Below are 19,474 nucleotides of genomic sequence, written 5' to 3' on the forward strand. Positions count from 1 at the left end.
GCCCCATGAAGATAAGGACCCTCGGCTCTCTTCAGAACTGTACCTCCAATGCCTAGAGCGGTGCTAGACACATAGTAGGTGCTCAATAAACATTGAAAGAAGAATGGGTAAGGATGTGGTTTAGGATAGCCAGTCTCCCTCCCCTACCCCCTCCCCAGGGAAACCTCAAAGAGCATGCATGGTGGATTGTGTCACTGGTGTCATTTTTTTAGGTAAGGGACTAATGACCATGGGGAGTGTGTTCCACCTAGATTGGTGGGACTCTTCTGAAGGCATTCTATAGTTAGAGCCTTTAGAACAGTCTAGAGCTACCAACAGTTCTAAAGAGGCTTTCAGGGATGTTTTTACCATTAGAGCTTTGTGGGTGAACATAGAGATTTTCATCATTGAAAAAAATAGCTCTGGAATGAATAACCACTGGCTTAATTAAATCCTTTGCTTACCATCTTCTGAAGCTTTCCCACAGCAAATGCCTTCTTTGCTCACAGCTAGAACTTTGGGTCTGTTTAAGTTTGGAAAGATCTTGAAAGCAGCCTGCCAAGAGGTTTTGTATGCAAGGAAGGGAAGGTGAATTAGGAAGCTTTCCAGTTTGTTTTATTCCTGAAGCTCAAGTAGTGAGGCATTCTTGAAGGAAAGAGGAGAACTCCTTTTTTAAATGCATGATTTGATGAGTCATTGGGTCCAATTAATTTCGTACCTATTTATTAGGGTATGGCAAAATGATATTTACTATGTTTAAGAAAGATACAGGTTTGGAGATAAGGTTTGCATTTTGGTCATTTTAAACAGATGGATAGAGCTCTTTCCAGTTATATGCCAAAAATATGCAATTAAAGGAGTTCTCAGGGTAGAATTATCCTGGGGTACACCAGCAGGTGGCAATGTGTCCTGGTCTGATCATTAGGAAAGTGGCTTGGAACTTTTATCGGGTGCTATTCTTTCCCAAAATAAACATTACAAAATTAGCTGGCTGTGCCCTGAAAAAATAAAAAAAATAAAAAATCAAGCAATAAAGAGTCATCTTTGGCCTCTGTTTATCTTTTCCTTTTTTTACCCCGTTCTAACGTCAGCCTTAGCTCATGCATCTATTCAGGGATAATGATCTTTTCACGAACTGTTGCAGGTTGACTTTTAGAACCAGCATCATGAAGAGGTCCTGGTTTCCCCTCTCCACATCCACTCTTTCTTAAATTTGCTTTATTACCTGACTTCCACAGAAAGGCTGAAGACGCTCACCCACCAATGCAGGTTTGAACTCATTGACTCTGAAAACAGGTAAAGGGACAGCCACTTAGGGCAGTGGCCCGAGGAACTGAACCATATTGTATGTGGTACTTACAATTGCTACACTACGGGATTATGCAATCATAAAACTAGATGGATATCTACATGTACCCGGTAGGAAAAAAAATAAGCCCCCTCCCCAAATATTTGGGAACTCTTCAGAGAGAACTGCAATGCTTTCTACCGGATAAATGCACTTTATTTGCTGCTCCCATTTCTCTCCACAGCAAGCTTGTGAAGTCGCTGTGGAAAGCACCATGCTTTCTCCATTTGGCAACTCAGACATTTCACTTTGCCAAGGCAGAAGCAGCTTAAAAGCAATATTATACCAAGAAATCCTGGCTCCAATTCCCATACTCTCGTTCCCCCCAGCCCTACGCTCCACCGTCCTCTAACTTTGCCCTGGCAGCCAGGATTTGTGAGCGGCGGCCCCTGTCCTGGGAGGAGGCCAGCAGGTGCCCCAGGTGAGCGGCCAAGGCCAAACCCTCTCTTTGCTGGGGTTTGCTGCGGAAGAGAGGGATGGTGTCCTGGCACCTGGACCGGAGTTCGTTGCCAGCAGTTTACAAGTAGTCGTTACGTGTTATCAGAAAATAAGAACAAGTACATTCCATTAAGGAATAAACGTTTCCAGGGCAAGGGGGCGGGTGATGCCTCTCTCTCATCCCGGACGCCTCAGCACTGGTGGAGTGCTCTTTGGCGGTCTCCGGGTAAAGCCGAGTTAGTACAAGCTAGACTCCAAAGTAGAGCTCTCCGGCGTTCCCGGGGCCTTGAGGGCGACGCTGGGTCGGTGGGTGGGACTCCCGGAGACGGCCGGTTCCCACCTCCCTCCGCCCCGCAGAACTACTTTTCCGCTCCCCCAAACAGGACTCCGGCGGAGGCGTCCGCGCGGCCCTGGCGCGCGGGCGGGCGCGGGGGAGACGAGCGAGGCCGGGCGGCGAGGGCGGCGGGGCGGCCCCGCGCGCCGCGGAGGGATCCCGGGTGAGGCGGCTTCCCGAAGTCAGAGGGGAGGAGGCCAAAAAAGTCGACGGGGGAGGGGAAGCGCGAGCTCGCGCTGGACGCGGCCGGGGCCGGGAAGACAGAACCGGAACCGGAACCCGTGCGCGCGCCTGCGATCGTCGCGCGGCCCCCACCGCCGGCGGCCTCCTCCGCCCGCCGCGCGCGCTCCCGCGAGGGCCCCAGGACCCGGCGAGCCGGTCCTGCGCTCCGAGTGGTCGCTCTCGCCGCGCCGCCGGCCTCCGGGGCCGGTGCTTCGAGGCCGGGCCGGACGGGAACCTCCCGCCCCTCGCGGGAACCGCCGCCTACCGGCGCGTCGGGGAGGAGCCGCCGCCGCCCGTGCCGACTGCGGAAGAGTCCGGGCCTCCCAGGGATGGGGAGCAGCCCGCGGCGCTGAGAGACCAAGTTCCTGTCACCTCTGGCTGCGGGACCCCTTCCCCCGGCGCCCGCGGTCGTCCCAGCGCCCGGAGCTTGGTGGGGGCGGCGAGGAAGACGAGAGGGGTCCCCCGGCCCGGGGACATGGGGCCGCGCGAGCCTGGCGCGGGACGGCCCGAGACGCTGCCTCGGCTGCGGCCACGAGCGGCCGGCAGCCCCAGATAGAGAGCGGAGACCACAGCGGCTGGCCCCGCGGCGGCGGGGACTCGCGAGCCCCCGAGACTCCGGAGGAGGAGCCGACACCCAGCCCCGAGCTGATCCCGCCCCAGCCCCGGAGGGACTCCCGGGCCCCTTCCCTGCGGCTCGCCGACTTCCCCCCCGTGACGGAGTTTTCTCCTTGTGCCTTCCCGAGGATTGCAATCTAGCTCTAGAACTCGCCTTCTGGCAGACTTTCTCGGGTTGTTTTGGGAGATACCCTGTTTTGCTCCGACCTACATCCCCTTTCCTTGACCCCTTCCAGTCGGACGTTCTAGATGACTGAATGGAGTTTTGAGTTGGACTTTTGTGTCCCTTACGGAGTCGGGCCTGATCCCAGAGCACTGGGGGTGGGGTGGAGGTGTTACTGTAAAATGCAAGTTGGATAAACGAAGGACCTCTCGCCAAGGGCCCCAATGAGCGGCACACAGTCCACTATCACCGACAGGTTGGTATGAAGCTCCCCTTGCGCTTTAGCTTCCCTGGGTTCGGCCTGACCTAGCAGAGCGTCCGTGATAGCCGATTGCCTTTGACCAGTGAAGTTGACAGGCATAGGAGAGAGGGTTGTTTAGGAGCTCTGCAATTAGTCTGGGGTTGCTGCCAAGTTACCCGGTTGATTGGATTTGGAAATGTAGCTTTTTTATTTTTTATTTTTTTCTGGGGAGAAACTTTTCTCCAGATTCTCGGCGAAGGGGTAGGTAAAACCATGATTGTGGTTTTGTGTCTGTACTGTGCATTGGGATTCTGTACGTATCTTGGAACCAGAGGAAGGTCATTTTGGGTGAAGGTCAGTGCCCGAAGTCGGCTGGGGTATTGGTGCATCATCAGTTTTACTCCTGCCCTGTAGTTCTCCAGACCCTGTTAGATTTTTAGGAATTGCTATTTGTAAACTTCATTCTGAGACTGCTGCATGGTGGTTTTTGAACTTGATCTTTGAATGTTGACCTGCGTAGCGTTGATTATCTAATAATTTTACAGAATGTTGAAATTACTGGTAAATCACAGGCTCTTGTTGGAGCTAAAAAACGGGGAGAGAAAGCCATGGGGCTTGATTTTAATTGCTGCATTTTTAGTATTTTGTCTTTGAGAAGTATTTACATTTAAGGGATACAAACCCTAAGCGAATTAGGTCGTACAAGCATGGCAGGTGGATTTGTTGAGTTCTGTGGGTCCTTTATAGGTTTTATTTATGTTGCTGGTGGTTGGTAAGTGGAGCTTCTTTACCCTTAAGGGTTATTCTTTGGAATATTATTAAAATAATAATAATAAATTCTACTACTATATTTTATTTCTCACTTTCATGATGACATTGTATGCTGATTCCAAATTTCAGTCAACCTTTTTTTTTAGTCACTGTTCAAACCATTACATCATCAAAAAAAAAAAAAAAATGACTGAACTAGGGGGCCAAAGAAAGCACTTTGATGAAAAGCGCAACCATAGTGCTCTTGCAAAAAAAAAAAAATAGTTGAATTTCCTAATAAGAGAGTTTCACCCAATTGTAAGACTCATTTGTTGATTTTAAAAGGGCCAAATTCCATTATCATGCCATAACAGCTACTCCAGAAACAGAACTTCCTCTTCCTGTTGATGCTTTCCAGTGTCACGTGAATGTTCACCTAAAAGATTCCATCAAATATTTAAACTGTAGTCTTTGCGTATTTTTCTTTAAGACGAATTTTGGTTTTCAGCTTTTCAGATTGTACCCGTATCCTGAGTAGCAACAATTCTTATCTTAATTTCCTTGAATCATCCCCAGTCCTTTAACTTTCAGGGTGTTTTGGTACTGAGACATCACTTGAACGGGTGTGTGGGTAATTGTTTTTATTTTCCTGGTTCATTCAATTCTTGCCCTCTCTGTTGAGCCTTTAGACAAGAAGTCTTATTAGGAAATAGTGTAGTGTTGGTAGTTTTTATTGTGGTATTAGGCGTGTTTAATTTTGTAGAAACAGAACCTAGGGTCACCAGCTCATTTCACATGAAAATCACCTAATAGTGCCCACCTGATAACCTTTCTTCTTCTCTGTGCTCAGAGATTTTTTTTTTTTTCCTTTTTCCATTATCTTGGAAATAAAATCTTGGGATTTGGGTTTTTTTTTTCTCATAGCTTAGATGAGATACAAATATACAATAAGCATGCAGTCAATGAATGTCCTTTACCAGGCACTGTGCTAGGCACGAAGGATTAAAAGATGAGTATTCTAACTATAAGATGAATCTGCAAATTGGTTTGGGTATTAGTATCCTTGAATTAGTTCAGGGGCTGGCTGATTTTATAGATTTTTTTTTAAACAGTAAAAAAACCATTTAATAGCCATTTAATTTAATATGCATTGCTGAGACAGTATGGATACCTGTATCTTAGGAATTTACTCTTTTTTTTTTTTAATAAGATTATTCTTGGGTGACTATTACATTTTCTTTACGTCTTCCGTAAATATCAAGCATCTATTTGTGCATTAGAAGAGTAGCTGTCTCTGATCTGAATATATGTTGGAGTGAAATATGGAAGTGCTGGGTTAGTGTTACTTTTTTTCTAGGGTACCTTAACAAAGTTATGAGTATAGAATGGTTCTTAGCTTCTCAGCTTTACCTCCTTCATCCTCTCTTCTCACGGTCCACTTCCAGTATACTGTAGGTATATTTTGCTGATTCTAGAGCTATTGGCAAATTAACAGTGCCAGTGTAGCTTTTTAAAGATCCTTTCAAGTTTGAAGTACCGTATGTGGTATGGCTTTGTTTTGTAGAGTGTGCAGACCCACCAGGCCAGCTGTGTGAGTTAGAGTTCTTTCATTGTGGTGCTTCTGACTACAGAGTCTGTCTGTCCTCAGTTGAAATCAGACTAGCTGGTTTTGGGCGTTGTTCTGTTTTGCAGTTTGTGGCAGGCGACACATGGCTGAACAAGATAAGAAGGGTTTTATTCTTGTGTTAGGGACGTGCTGGGGCTGGGATGGAATTCAGCTATGTTTAGGCTCTGATTGGTCACTGTGGATACTCAGAACTCTGTTATATCCTGTTATTATTTTGCAGTTAAATTAACACATTCATTTACTCCCTTCTCTTCCTCTTCATCTACTCTCCAGACCCCTCATGCTCCACTTTTTGAAAGGTATAGTCGTCAATTTAAAATCCAAACTATGCTCATGGTAGCTACTGTTTTCATGTAGGGTATATGAATAGGTTTTTTTGTTTTTTGTGTGTTTTTTTTTTTTTAATCTAAGAAGCTTATGAATACCATCTAGTGTCTTGCTTTGTAACTTCTGTGAGATGTATAGTTTTCTTTCCACTTTGAGAATCAGCACTTGAAAAGTGGCAGAAATACCTGATTACTGCTCTTCACTTTGCGTTGATTGCCGTGTTCAGTCCCCAAACATACCCTAATTGTTGGCAGTCCTCTTAGATGCCTGTCTTCTGTCCTGGAGCGTTTAGGGGTCTTATGGCCCTTGGAATTTCTTCTGAGAGATAGAGGCGAGGGAATGCTCTTTCAGTGGACTCACTAAATGATTTCAGGCCAGATTCTAGAACAGTGAATTTTCCGGGACAATACAGCTAGGATTTTGTTATAGGGGTCTTACTTGAAATAAATAGACCTTTGTCTGGTCTATTGTGGATTTTGTTACTTTGATAAAACAAAGGTTTTTGATATATTGGCATTTCCTTAGTACTGGGTTCAAGTTTGAGCTTGTTTAACTTCAGCAAACTTTTAGTGAGTATGCAAACCTGTGACTTTATACGCATGTACCCAGTAATTAACGTTTTCATTCATGATGCTTTTTCTGCCCTCATTGCCACATAATGCTTTTGATTAAAAAAAGAAAACAAAACACTCCTGTATGAGTGCTATTTTCAAGGTTGCCTGAGTCATATGCAAGGTTAGATTTTTGTAATGTTTACTTGTGAAGTCAGTCATTTGATAAATACAAAATTGATATTGGGGACCAGGATCATAGTGCTAGCTTTGTGTTCAGTTTAATGTTGTTTTCTTCCGGCACAGTATAAAATCTTGATTCATATAGGCGTGCATTAGTACATTCACTTGCACACTTTTACATGAGTCAGCATGTACAGTGTGAAGTTTTTAAAAAAGTGCAGAGCTATAGTCTTCCTGATTAATGGCACATTTATAAGATGTTCTCATTTATTTAGTGAGGTGACAAGAGAATCTTTAGTTGAATCACTGCAAAAATATGTTAACCTGGTGATGCTGCTTAACCCATTGATGATTTCTTGTTAAAATGTAGATAGCATTGAGTTAACATAGGATTTTTTAAATTAAGTTTGAATTTTCAGTTTAGGAAATGAAATTTGAAGCAAACTGATATGGGTCACAGAGAGCAGGATATTTTAATGGTTTTCCAGAGGTAATTGGAGAGACTCTTACATCATGGTTGTCTGACAAAGTTACTAGAAATGTTTCTTATCATATAATTGCTTATCTCCTAGAAATTGACCATGTCACATTGTCAGGAACAGGGAGCTGGAGCTTAACTTCTTTCAATCTTGTTTGTTAAAACTTGGTTTTGATGATGTTTTAAATGTTCATTTGATGATATTCTCTTTTCCCTTTTAATAATTAAGAGTCTTCAAAATGTGGTGGCATTTGAACTGAAAGTATAAAATGAGTAACATTTTGTTTTCTTTTGAGTAAAACACTCATGTGTATGTAACAATATCTTACTGTGATGTAATTCTTTAACATTTACAATGTACTGTGGTGTAATTCTTTAACATTTACAATGTTTCTGACTCCCCCCCCCCCCCCCCCCCCCCCCGGGTCAGATCATCACTTACACTTCAGGCAACTCATAGAATTTAAGTCAAGATTATAAAACTGGAAAGGACAGAGCCACCATTTTAACTTAGATTTTTCTGGCTCTCAAGGCCTCCCCCCACTTTTTACTTTAAATTATGGTGTTTTTATGTGTATTATTTTTTTTTTCTTACTTTCCTTTAGTAATCTTCCAATCTGACCAAGTTAGATTTTTCTTATAGAATGCTTTCTATCCTTTATACACTGTTGCCTGAAGTATCTCTAGAGGATAAAGCTCTCGTCATTTCCTCACGAGACTGAACAACAATCTGATAGATCTTGTAGTCAGGAAGTTTTTCCTGATCTTTAGCTCAGACTTTTGATTTGTCCTGTTACTTGTATGTACTTGCTGTCCTCCCATTTTGTGTTTATATGACTCTAACTGGCTTAGACAGTTAATCAGCACCTCTTCCCTACCCCCACCCTATTCTTTGCTTAGCCAGTTTGTATTTCTGATTTGTTGTCTAACAATTATCCTGCCCCTCTTAACGTTTTATTAACTTTTCCTCAGCCACTCTCCTAGTGCAAAGTGATTTTGTTCCTTAGATGTCTGTATTTTATCTTTACCCATATTCTAGAGCAGCAATTTCCAACTTCAGTTTAATGTAATTCACAGGGTCTTAAGTTTTTCCAGGCATAGCCCACAATTAGGGCTATAGAGATTCTCACTTTTATTTTAGATAGTTTTTACAATGGATATGGGAGATGTCACAATCAAATAAAACAAATTTATACAAACAGCATAATTACTAAATCAGGCAATTATGTATGTTCTAAAAGGCTTCTTTACAAAGTGATTCTTTAAAATATGAGTGCCCCTAATGTGACAAGTGTTATCAGTTATGTGACAAATGGGTAGCAAACAAAAATAATAAACATTAGGAGGAATCCTTGCTTGAAAATCAATCAGAAGTGAATATAAAACATTTCTGAACTTGTAAGTAAATGAAGAGATGTGATTGTAGCTCTAAAGTAAAATATCTGTTGCAGTGGGGTGAGATATATCTGGAAGTTGTTCCTTTTTTTTTTTCCCCTGCAGTAGTTTTTCAGTCTCACCTTAAATTGTATGTCACTTTTTGCATTTTTTTTTGTTTCCACATATTAGTGAAAAAGAAATAGACCTGCAATGCTTAGCGTTATTCTTCCAGTGAGATGCGCTATTGTTAATATTGAAATAATACTGTCTCTTTTTGTCACTGTATTTATAAGAACTGTTACTAATGACAAGAGACCATAAAAGAAGGAAAAAGTACGCATTAAATTATTACAAAATACATAAGATTGTAGAGCTCTTGAATGTTTTATTAGTAGACCTTTTTCACTGATGGTAACTTAGTTTAAAATTATTTAAATAGATGTCTTTGTTCTTTTGCCTTTTGCTCATGATTTTGTTTCCCCAAACTTTAGAATTTTGGAAATATGCCAAAGTGAGGGCATTTTACTTTTGCAACTTAGAGTATGTAGAGTACCAAGATAGCCAAGTTTGAAAGGTTTTGTAAGGCAGCTTCTACCTCCCAGACAAGCTTATGAAGCTAGTGCTTTAGAATCATTTTTAGCTTTTTGATTCTGTGGAGGTAACACTTGATGGTGCTGAAGGTTAGAGGCTTTGCCTAAATTGCGTAAGCATACATTATTGACTTTCAGTAAAAGAAGAAATTTACACTAAGTTTGCCTTATTGAATTAGCATGTACCAATGCAGCTGACAGTTTAGATTCATACCAAAACAGGATCTTTTACTAATTCAAATGCTGAATCCTGGTTTTTGAGATCATAGTCACATGATAGGCCTGGGTGGCTTCCCAGTGTTGAAAGACAAGCAAATCTAATGGCCAATGAAAAATTAGATTTCCTGTCTTGGGACTGTGAGTAACAATTCACGAAGAAATTCACAGAGAAATCTAAGAAAACCCGGTTTAGTTAATGCTTACAGTTAATTGCCACTTGGACACGGCTTTTTCTTTAATGTTACAAAGCTTATTGTTGTCATTTAATGATACTGCTCTGAGACTGTACTTTTGGTCAAATATTACATTTAAATACTGATTTTAGGTTTACATACTGACAAGGTCAAAGAGGATTTTGTGGGTCTTCTTTGAATTCAGAAAATGTAGATTATATTGTCATAAACCGGAGATTTCATCGGCATCTGAAGAAGTTATATGTAAAATTGGTCATGTAATGCAGAAGGTGGCTGTATCTTATCTAGAAGAATCACAAGTCCCCAAAGTACAGATGGTTCCCAACTTACCATAGTTTTTTAAGACTTTAAGACAGTGCAGAAGCAATGTGCCTTCAGTAGACACTGTACTTTGGAATTGGAATGTTGGTATTGTTCTGTGCTAGGGCTGTGTGGCACGGTACTCTCTTGATGCTGGGCAGAGGCAGCACGTCCGCTGTTCCCAGTCAGCCGTATGGTCACAAGGCTAAACAACCAGTATACTTACAACCATTCGGCACCCCGAGAATCATTGTGCTTTTCATTTTCAGTATTGTATTCGATAAATTACGTGGGATGCTCAACGCTTTATTATGAAAAAGGTTTCGTGTTACATGATTTTGCCCAGCTGTAGGCTCATGTACGTGTTCTGCGCACGTCTCAGGTAGGCTAGGCTAGGCTGTCATGTCCCGAAGATTATGCGTCCAATGCGTTTTTGACTTACCGATAGTTCCCACTTACGATGGGTTTATCGGGACAGAACTCCATCGTAAGTTGAGGAAGATTTGTACACTTAAATCCGTGTAAGAAATCTCACGAAGGGGCTTAAATATATCCTTCCATTGATTTTAGATGGGTTATCTGCCTGCGCTCTGGACACAAGCTGGTATGATGTGGTTTGCCTTGTACTGTCTCTGTGGTTTACTCAGAGGAAGTGGTTCTTGTGGGTGAAGGTCTGATCTTTTCAGAGATTGTTGGTGGCACATGCACTGTCAGCTTATTTCCTGTTTTATTGGCTTTTGGGGCAAGGCCTTCTCAGAGCGAGTACTGCTGAAGGGGTATTGAAATATTTTGTAACAGCAGGATGGATGGTTATAATGTTATGTAACATCTACCTTGCAGGGGATAGGAAGGTTAAATTAATGTCTGTGAGATGCTTTGAGATCTTAAGATGAGTAGTGCAGACATGCTTGTAATCATATTTGCAAGTTACTGCTTTGTTCAGATATTGCTCAAATTTAAGGAGAAAACATTCTTATGCAGTAAAGTGTTAACTCTGTGGACCTTGACTTCTGTAGCCATTCAGGTGTTGTTTAATCGCTGTGATAGTCAGGGTTAGGAGTTCTTCCTTTTTTTCTTTTCTTCTTCTAACTGTAATTTTACTGTACATGGGTTAACTTAATGGAGTGGATACCTTATCTATAGTACTGGTTAAGGCTCGTTCACAAAACTTAATGGTTCAAGCATGCTTCTTCACTAGTTTAACTGGCCTACAGAAATAAGAGAATTTCCTTTGAAATCAATGGCTGTACCACTCGTATACAAAACCCTGTACTGGCTTTGCTTGAACCTTAAAAAAACTGATCGAATTGCAGATGTTATACTTTTACTTATTTATTTATTTATTTATTTTTGGCTTGCATTTGCCCTTTGTTGCTTTAAAAAATTAACAATGAATACTTTCTGGGAAGAGGCTTTCTTTAAAGCTACATTGCCAACTAAGTTTTGAGTTCCTCAAAGGTAGGAGAATAGTTCTTATTCATTTTTAAGTGATTACTATTTGCTTTACTGTGTTTTTATTCTTTTTTAATATAAAGAACCATAAGAAGAAAATAGTCCAAATTAGTCAACCAGTCAGATAGTGTTGTTCAGGTTAAAAAAAAAAAAACACACACCAGAAAATTCCAGTGATATATAACAGTAATAATAAAGTCTCCCTCTGATCTTACCTCTATCCCTACACACCTACCACTTCTCATACTCTCCTCAGCTAAACTTTGTCTATCTACCGAAACATCCTTACAAATATAGCAGCCTATCATTTTAATATTCTTTATATTTAGCCGGTAGTAGGTATATCTGTTTCTGCTAGGTTGTATTACCATAACAACAGCTTCCAATTTCAGTGGCTCACAACACTGGTTTATTTCTTGCTTGCATTACACCTTGTTAGCTGTGGATTGGCTGTAACATTTTTGGAGCCCTGGCTGAAGGAGTAGTCCCTGTCTGGGATATGTCATTTGCATGGCAGAGGGAGAGAGCAGGAAACATGCAAACATGCAGTGGCTCTTAAAGCTTCTACTCAGTCTGGTGTACATAAATCATTCACGTGTCATTGGCCAAAGCAAGTCATACAGTCAGGCTCATTGCAGTGTGCCAGGGAGGTGTACTCCTCCTACAGGTGGCATTGCAAATCGCATACTGATGGGTGAGGGTGCATAAATCTCTCAAGGAAGGAGAGAGGAGAGGGAAAAATTAGGAACAATAACATAGTCTACCACAGGAAGTACTCCATAAATGCTTATTAGATGGGTTGTTTTGAATCTGTAAAAATTTTATTTTTTTAATGGAATATTTCAAAGATACAGGGAAGTACAGAGAATAGTATGATGAACCTCCATGTACCCGTCATTAGCTGCAATAATTACCAGTGTATGGACAGCCTTGGTTCATCTGTTTGCTTGCCCTGCTTCTCCATCAGATTATTTTGAAGCAGTTTCTCAATATTTCACCCGTAAATATTTCACTAGCTCTGAAAGATAAAGTCTGAAAGTGTGGCTTCCTTTAGTAAAGTTTTACTGTCTAGTAGTTTGAGGTAATGGTACCAGGGACTGACAGGTGTCAAGTAGGAGAGGATGTTCATGGAGTGTATCTGGATTTTGACAGCCAGAAACCTATTTTGATTTCATTTTGAGTGTTTCTGGAGGAGGCTTACCAGCAGAATGTCATCTGTTTTCCCAGCACCTCCTTTTCTCCACTTTAGAGGGAGAGGGAAAGAGAAAGAGAGAGAGAGTGTGTGTATAGCAGAAGCAGGTAATTAACCCCTGGAAAAAATAACATGGCAACAGATTTGATTTGCAGGAGGTTTCCTTTCTCACTGAGCCTCTGTTGGCATGGTGCCAGTTGAAAGGAATCCCAGCCCTTAATGGCTCTAAGTGTTCTGGGAGTTCCCAGTCAGTGATGTTATTTACTCTGGAGGAAGAACATCAGAATCATTTCTAAAAATCTTCTATTCACCTTTGCTATTTGCTGGGCAGAGAAAGGCTCGATCAATCTGTAAGGAGATCCCTAAGGTGATCTAAAAGTAAGGAAGAGAGTCTAACTTTAGCTTAGAAATAATTAAAGCCACTTTCCTCTGCTCAGGTTAGTTGTCTGAGGGACTTCAAGCCTCCATTTTGACTCAAGACTTTATAGATATTATTGGCATACAGGGTAATACAATAACTTGTCATTTCTACATTATGCATCTGTGATCATCAGCTTCACAAGGAAATTCTTTGGGGAAAGGGGTATTATGTAATCAACAGTGGGAAGCAGTCAAGCAGATATAATCCTTCAGTTTGTAGATTGGCAGGTGACAGTGAGGTGATCAAAGAGGATTTTTACAGACTAGTGAATAAATTATTGTATATAATTTGATTAACGTGGTTATTTTAGTATAGTACGACTAGCTAATTTTGTTTTCTTAATGGGCTTCTGTCCCTGTGCTTAGAAACACTTAGGATAAAATGGTTTTTCTAGGTATCCAAGTGGTTTGTTTTCTTTAATTAAGTTATGTTGTTAGTCTCATTTCAGAATCCATGTAGTAACTGCAGTAGAAAATGCTTGGCTTGTAAAACCATTAGCTTGTAAATAAATTTTTTATTTAAATTTGAGTTTTTCTTGGCATTGAACTGATTCTGACTTTGGTTGCTTGGAACAATATAGGCTATTTAAAATGTAAGTAATATTTTCCCCATGGAGAATAACCCTTGGACTTGCCATTGTTCATGTTATTTTTTTTGTTGTATCACAGTTGAAAAACGTCGTTTTCAGAGATAATAATTTGTCAGCACCTTTGTCAGAGTAATATATTTGTACCTCGGTTGCATTTGTTAGTTGCACATTTTGGGGAAAGATTTGTGATTTCTAGTTACTGTATTTACTCAGAAGCTCTGCAAGATCAGAATTCTCAAGACAGCATTTAGAAGTAAGTTGGGTGTGTTGCCTGGATGTGACCAGTAAAAAAAGAGAAGCTTCTCATCATGCAGTTATTGCTTAATAGGATACAAGGTACAGTCCTGTTTCTAAAAATAGGAATTAAGCGAAATATTATGTGGATAAATATTAGCAATTATATTAATTTGATTCCACTGGCAGAATTCTTTTTGAGACTATCCTCTTTGTCAGAAATTAAAAGTAGCTGTGAAAGGAAAAGGTGTTTCAGTTCTTAATTTTATGTGTGTGTATCTATATATTATGCATATATATATAGTCACACATCATATGTATGTATAGCTTTTGTAAAAGGGAGCAATGGAAGGGAACTGTTGGAGGATGATGCAGAGAAAAGAGCCTCCTGGGTTTAGGGTGTCAGACTTGTTCTGCTACTTCTATCTGGGACCATAGGCAGATTTACCTCTCAGAACAGCAGCTCAGTTTTCTCATCTGTGAAAATGCGGATAACAATACTTACTTGGCAGAGCTCTTGTGAAGGTGAAGTGAGAAAGTATTTAAGTACCTAGCGCGTAAGAGGTCAGTAAGTTACAGTAGCTGTTAGGTTTTCCTAAAATTTGATCTATGCATGTAAAAGGATTTTGAATTCACAGGTATTTTCTGCTGCTACTGCTGTGATGGTGTTTTCTCCTTGCTGTGATAGTATTCCTTATCCTTTAAATTTCAAACTGTAGGTTGTCTTTAGAATTAAGATACATTTGGAAGGGAGGAATAGACAGGGAGAGACAGTTATTTCAATTCCGACTGAAATAGTAACTAACCTGTCTAGTTGCTGAAGCGGTAAGACTTTTAGGATTGGCAATCAACTTTTACATCTGCCTTGGATCCCTCAGAATTTGTTGAGTTCTGTCTTTACAACATTCCTTCATTTGTTTATTCATTTATTCAGTAAATAATGAATGGCTGCTCTTCCTGGGTCATTGTGTTGGCAAAGTTATTTTGAGCTCTTGCTACCTGTTGATTTATATTTAACAAGTAAGAAATTTACCTGTGAGAGTGACATCCATTGAGTCATGCTGTAGATTAAGGTGAGAAGTCGTGTATTTTGGGGAAATAAAATGATTACTGATGAAACTTACCTTATTTTCCAAATTAAATTATTTCCCATCACAAACTGTCCTTTTATGTTTCCTTTTTCTTTTTTCAGTTTAATTATGTTTTGGTGAGTTACTTAAAGTGGAAAGGGCAGTGCTTTAAGGTGAAATTTAAGAAGCTTTAGATGCTCATTGCTTTTGAATAGAAGAAATCACATTTTATTGATTAGGCATTGCTTTAGTCACTCTTGGAGGGAGACCCTCTCATTAGCTACCTCTTTGAAGGTGCTAGCAACCTGTTAAGCTTATACTTTGTACATCCAGTCGTAAATATGTTGATTTGATCAGTGAAAGATTCTGGAAAGTACAGTAGTTTGTTTAGCAAGACACTGCTTAAATCCTGATGACTTGGTATAGTAGTATTTTATACTTCAGAAAGGTGAAAAGGTGAGTGTGGGTAAAAATGAACACTTTAAAGTGGATGCAGTTTAGTCTTACAAAGAAATTTGGGATGTGGTAAAAGATATTTGTATTTATTGACTGCATATTAAGTGCTAGGCACTGTCCCAGGAACTTTTTATGCATTGTCTTTTTTAATCTTCTTAGCTGTGTAAGTTAAATATTGTTGTCTCCATGTTAAAACAGAAAAATGAGGCTTTAAGACATTCACGAACTTGCTTAAGGTCACATAGTTTCTAAGCAAGAGAGTTGGGATTATGATTCCAATGTTCATCTTTCTTTGGCCTTCTGATCTCAGGCCTGCTTATACTGAGTCAGATTGGCTCATCTCGATCAGTCCGTTGATCTTTTGAATCAGTTGGACGAAGCCCAGAAAGTGGATTTTGTCTTCAACAACACCATTAAAGTGTTGTCTTGCATTATAATTTTATAACTATATTTTAGTCTTTCTATTTTTAATCACCTATTCACTTACTCCCTTTTCCAGATTGCTGACATGAGGGATTTTGTCTCATTTCCTCTAAAGAATGGCTACATTGTGTTTTGGTTTCTTATTCATTGCTTTAAATACACACATCTGTAAACATTGGACTTTTTGGAAGCCTGATATATGTTGCTTATAAATCATTTTCCATTATAACTATTCTAAAGTTCTTTTAAGAAGTTGAAGGCCCACCTGAAACAAGTTTTGTGGGGGTTTTTTGTTTTGTTGGGTTTTTGTTTGTTTGTTTGTTTGTTTGTTTTGGTATTGTAAGCACACAAAGCAGTAAGAAGGGACTTTAAAAATTGTTACACTGAGTACAAGGAAAAGAAGGCAGCAAATGAATGATTTTAATACTAGGTGCCTTTGTGAAGTATAAGTGATTTGAGTAAATTGGGTTTAAGTTTTTCCTAAACAAGAGTCTTTGGTTAAGTGGCAATGGAGATAATTTCCTTTTAAAGATTTCTTGTTTATGATAGTGATCTTTCCTTCTTTATCATTCATTTTATATATTCTACCTCTTAAAAAAATATGTAAACACTTTTACTCTAAAGCTCTAGATTTATCTTCTGAGCCATAAAAGAGTTAATTTTAATCTTTGTTTTTTCCTCGTAAATGATTTTTTGTTGTTGTTGTTACTGAAATCCTGCGGCACGAATCATTTTAGTCCAGCCACTTTTTATGTCATAACATTGGAAAGGAAATTTGCTTAAGAGATATTTAAGTGTATTTTTAAATCTAATCCTTTTTAGCTATAAATTGTTTTTTTTTTTCCTTGCGTTTTCTTAGTAACCTTAGAGAGTCTAGAACAGAGGTAGGCAGATAGTTGATTTAAAAAAGAAGCCTACAAACTAAATCTTTTATTGAATAAGTACTGCTTCTAGGTAGAGAAAGGCTAGGAAATTACAATTTGAGAATTTTACTGGGTTTAAAACCCACAGAGAGGATGCCTGCAAAAAAGCCGTGCCCTTTGAAGCATTCTTATGGATGTGGAGACTTTTCTAGCCCTTAGGGAGATCTGCAGACATCCGCTATGCTGAGTTCTGGGAAGCTGCTTTTTCCCATGCTTGCAGCCTCCCTGTGGGGTAAAGGTCTGTTAATTTTGCATAAATATTTACCATATCTCATTTTAGCTAGCATTGCTTCCTCACACTGTTAGCAATAAGGAAACCTTTGCTTATCCAGCTTGAAAAGTTTACTGTTCTCTATATGACTAGTCTGGAGTATGTTCTGTTATTTTCTGAGGGTTGCTGAAGGTGAAAATCAGACTGGAAAAAAATAACACGGAGGTAAATAACCAACTCATAGTCTATAAATAATCTGGTTATTATAAAAATATTTGCCCAGGCTTATTTTTTGTAATTAAAAATGGGAAGGTTATTATCTCACAACAGTGTAGTTCACTTCAGTCTTGTCACATGTGACAAATCAAATTATTGTCCCTTTCATATGTTTATTCGTATGATGCTAGTACTAGTTTACATTTATTATACTTTTACAGTTGTTTTCTCACTTAGTAACAATAACAGCTTCCATTTATGAAGCATTATTCTAAATGCTTTATAAGCATTGTAATCAATGCATAGAACAATACCACAAGGCAAATGTTATTCCCATTTTACAGATGAGGAAAATCTTAGATTTATAGCCTTCATTGACTAGTCCAGTATTTCCCAGGTAGTACATTTTTGGACCCAAGTTTCAAGTCCGGGTCTTTTGACTCTTAGTTTGTGGTATTTGCTACTGCACATAATTTTGGGGACTCATCCTTTCTGTAAAGTCAGAATCCACAAATAGAAAGTATAAAATTATTTGACTTTTCAGCCAAAGAAGGTTGTTTAGTTTCTTTTAACATAATTTGAAGCAGCAATCCCTTTTTTTTTTTTTTTTTTTTTTTGTTTACGATTTAAAAATTTTGGGGCGCCTGGGTGGCTCAGTCGGTTAAGCATCCGACTTCAGCTCAGGTCATGATCTCGTGGTCCGTGAGTTCGAGCCCCATGTCAGGCTCTGTGCTGAGAGCTCAGAGCCTGGAGCCTGCTTCCAATTCTGTGTCTCCCTCTCTCTCTGCCCCTCCCCCGTTCATGCTCTGTCTCTCTCTCTCTCTCTCTCTGTCTCAAAAATAAATAAACTTAAAAAAAAATTTTTTTTAAAAAGATTAAAAAATTTTTTTTTACATAATCTCTACACCCATCTTGGAGCTTGAACTCACAACCCCGAGATCAAGAGTTGTATGCTCCATAGACTGAGCCATCCAGACTGCCCCTACAGTAGCAATTTCTAAATTGTGTTCCAGAGAACATCAGGACACTGTAGTAGAAATATCATTTTTTATTTTGCCAGATTGTCTTAAGATCCTTCCATTGTTTCTGGCACACAAGGCAAAAGGTAGAATATAAAATGGAATCAATATGTCATCCCCAAACTTTTATTCTGTTATTTAAAAAAGGCCCAATCCATCTTGTTAGTCAAAAGCAGTCCAGCATTTGTAGTTTCATAGGATTTATCCTGGGAGCTTTATCAATATGAGTACATCTTAGATCTTGTCATTGCTTGGAAGGATTCCACTTTGAAATTTTTGTTTTTCTATCTCTTCTCTTCCTTCTTCCTCATACCCTTTTGCATGAACTCTTTATTTTTATGGTCATCACCAGGCTTCTCTTCTCCTGTCTGATACCATCTAGAACCTCTGCTCTTCCTCAGGCTTTTATTTATTTCTAGTTGAGTCCTTTTGCCATTTCCTGCACTTTTCTAACCACATAGTAGATACCCAGTAGGCTTCCTGGATTCCTTTTCATTTTTCTTTAGAGTAACCCAACAAATTATTTCAAAGATGATACCTTCTATTTTGACCTTTCTAACCCTTTCTTTACCTACCTAGGAGGTAGTAACCCAACCATTAACCTCTCCACCCAAAATATATTTATTGAGTAAAAGTTATATAATAGGTGCTGTAATATTTTATACATAGTATTGTACTTAATTTTCATAATGATCGTGTGAAATAATGGGTTTTGTTATAAAATGTCCATTTGACACGGGAAGAAATAAGCTCAGAAAGGTTAAGTGGTGTGCCTAGTGAGTGATAAAACTAGGATTTTAGTCTGAATTTGTCTGACTTTACAACCTACGTTCTTAAATACTGTGGTATACTACCAGATATATTAGCATTGAATCAGGCAGTTTCTGCCTTTGAGGAGTTCTAGACTAATAGAGGGAGACAAACATGTAGGCAGCTAAGTGCACAAGGTACAGTAGGGACTTGGGAAGAATGAGTACTCTCTGGGTAGATCAGAAATAGTTTCACAGAAGAGGTGAATGCTTCTGTTGAATCTTGAAAGATGGGGCATAGTTACCAGACAGGTGAGGAATGAAAGAGCATAGCAGGTAGAAGTAGCAATATGATCAAAGGCACAGAAGTGAATTACTCATGGTTTCTAAGAAAGCATATAGGTGATTAGAGCAGAGGGGTTGATGATGGGCATAGCAGTTTATAAAGTTTATAAAGCAGTGATGGGAGGCACCAGATTATTTTTATGTTCTGAGGAGATGGGGTTTTATCTTCTGGATTGTGGGAAGCCACTGAAGACCTTTAATGAGAAGGGTAGGGACACCTGGGTGGCTCAGTGGGTTG

At 39.7% G+C, this 19,474-nt stretch overlaps 1 protein-coding gene across 3 annotated transcripts in view; it reads left to right on the forward strand.

The window, feature by feature from the left end:
• Positions 1 to 3,230: 3,230 nt before the first annotated feature.
• ARHGEF12 (Rho guanine nucleotide exchange factor 12) overlaps positions 3,231 to 19,474 on the forward strand; it is a 150,877-nt gene continuing 134,633 nt past the window's right edge. For all 3 annotated transcript variants that reach the window (XM_047877721.1, XM_047877723.1, XM_047877722.1), the window contains exon 1: positions 3,231 to 3,355. In XM_047877721.1, coding sequence (XP_047733677.1) covers positions 3,324 to 3,355 — 32 coding nt within the window. In that variant the 5' untranslated portion in view covers positions 3,231 to 3,323. The remainder of the gene's footprint in view (positions 3,356 to 19,474) is intronic.

This window comes from Prionailurus viverrinus, chromosome D1 (assembly GCF_022837055.1).
Source record: "Prionailurus viverrinus isolate Anna chromosome D1, UM_Priviv_1.0, whole genome shotgun sequence".
Taxonomy (NCBI): Eukaryota; Metazoa; Chordata; class Mammalia; order Carnivora; family Felidae; genus Prionailurus; species Prionailurus viverrinus.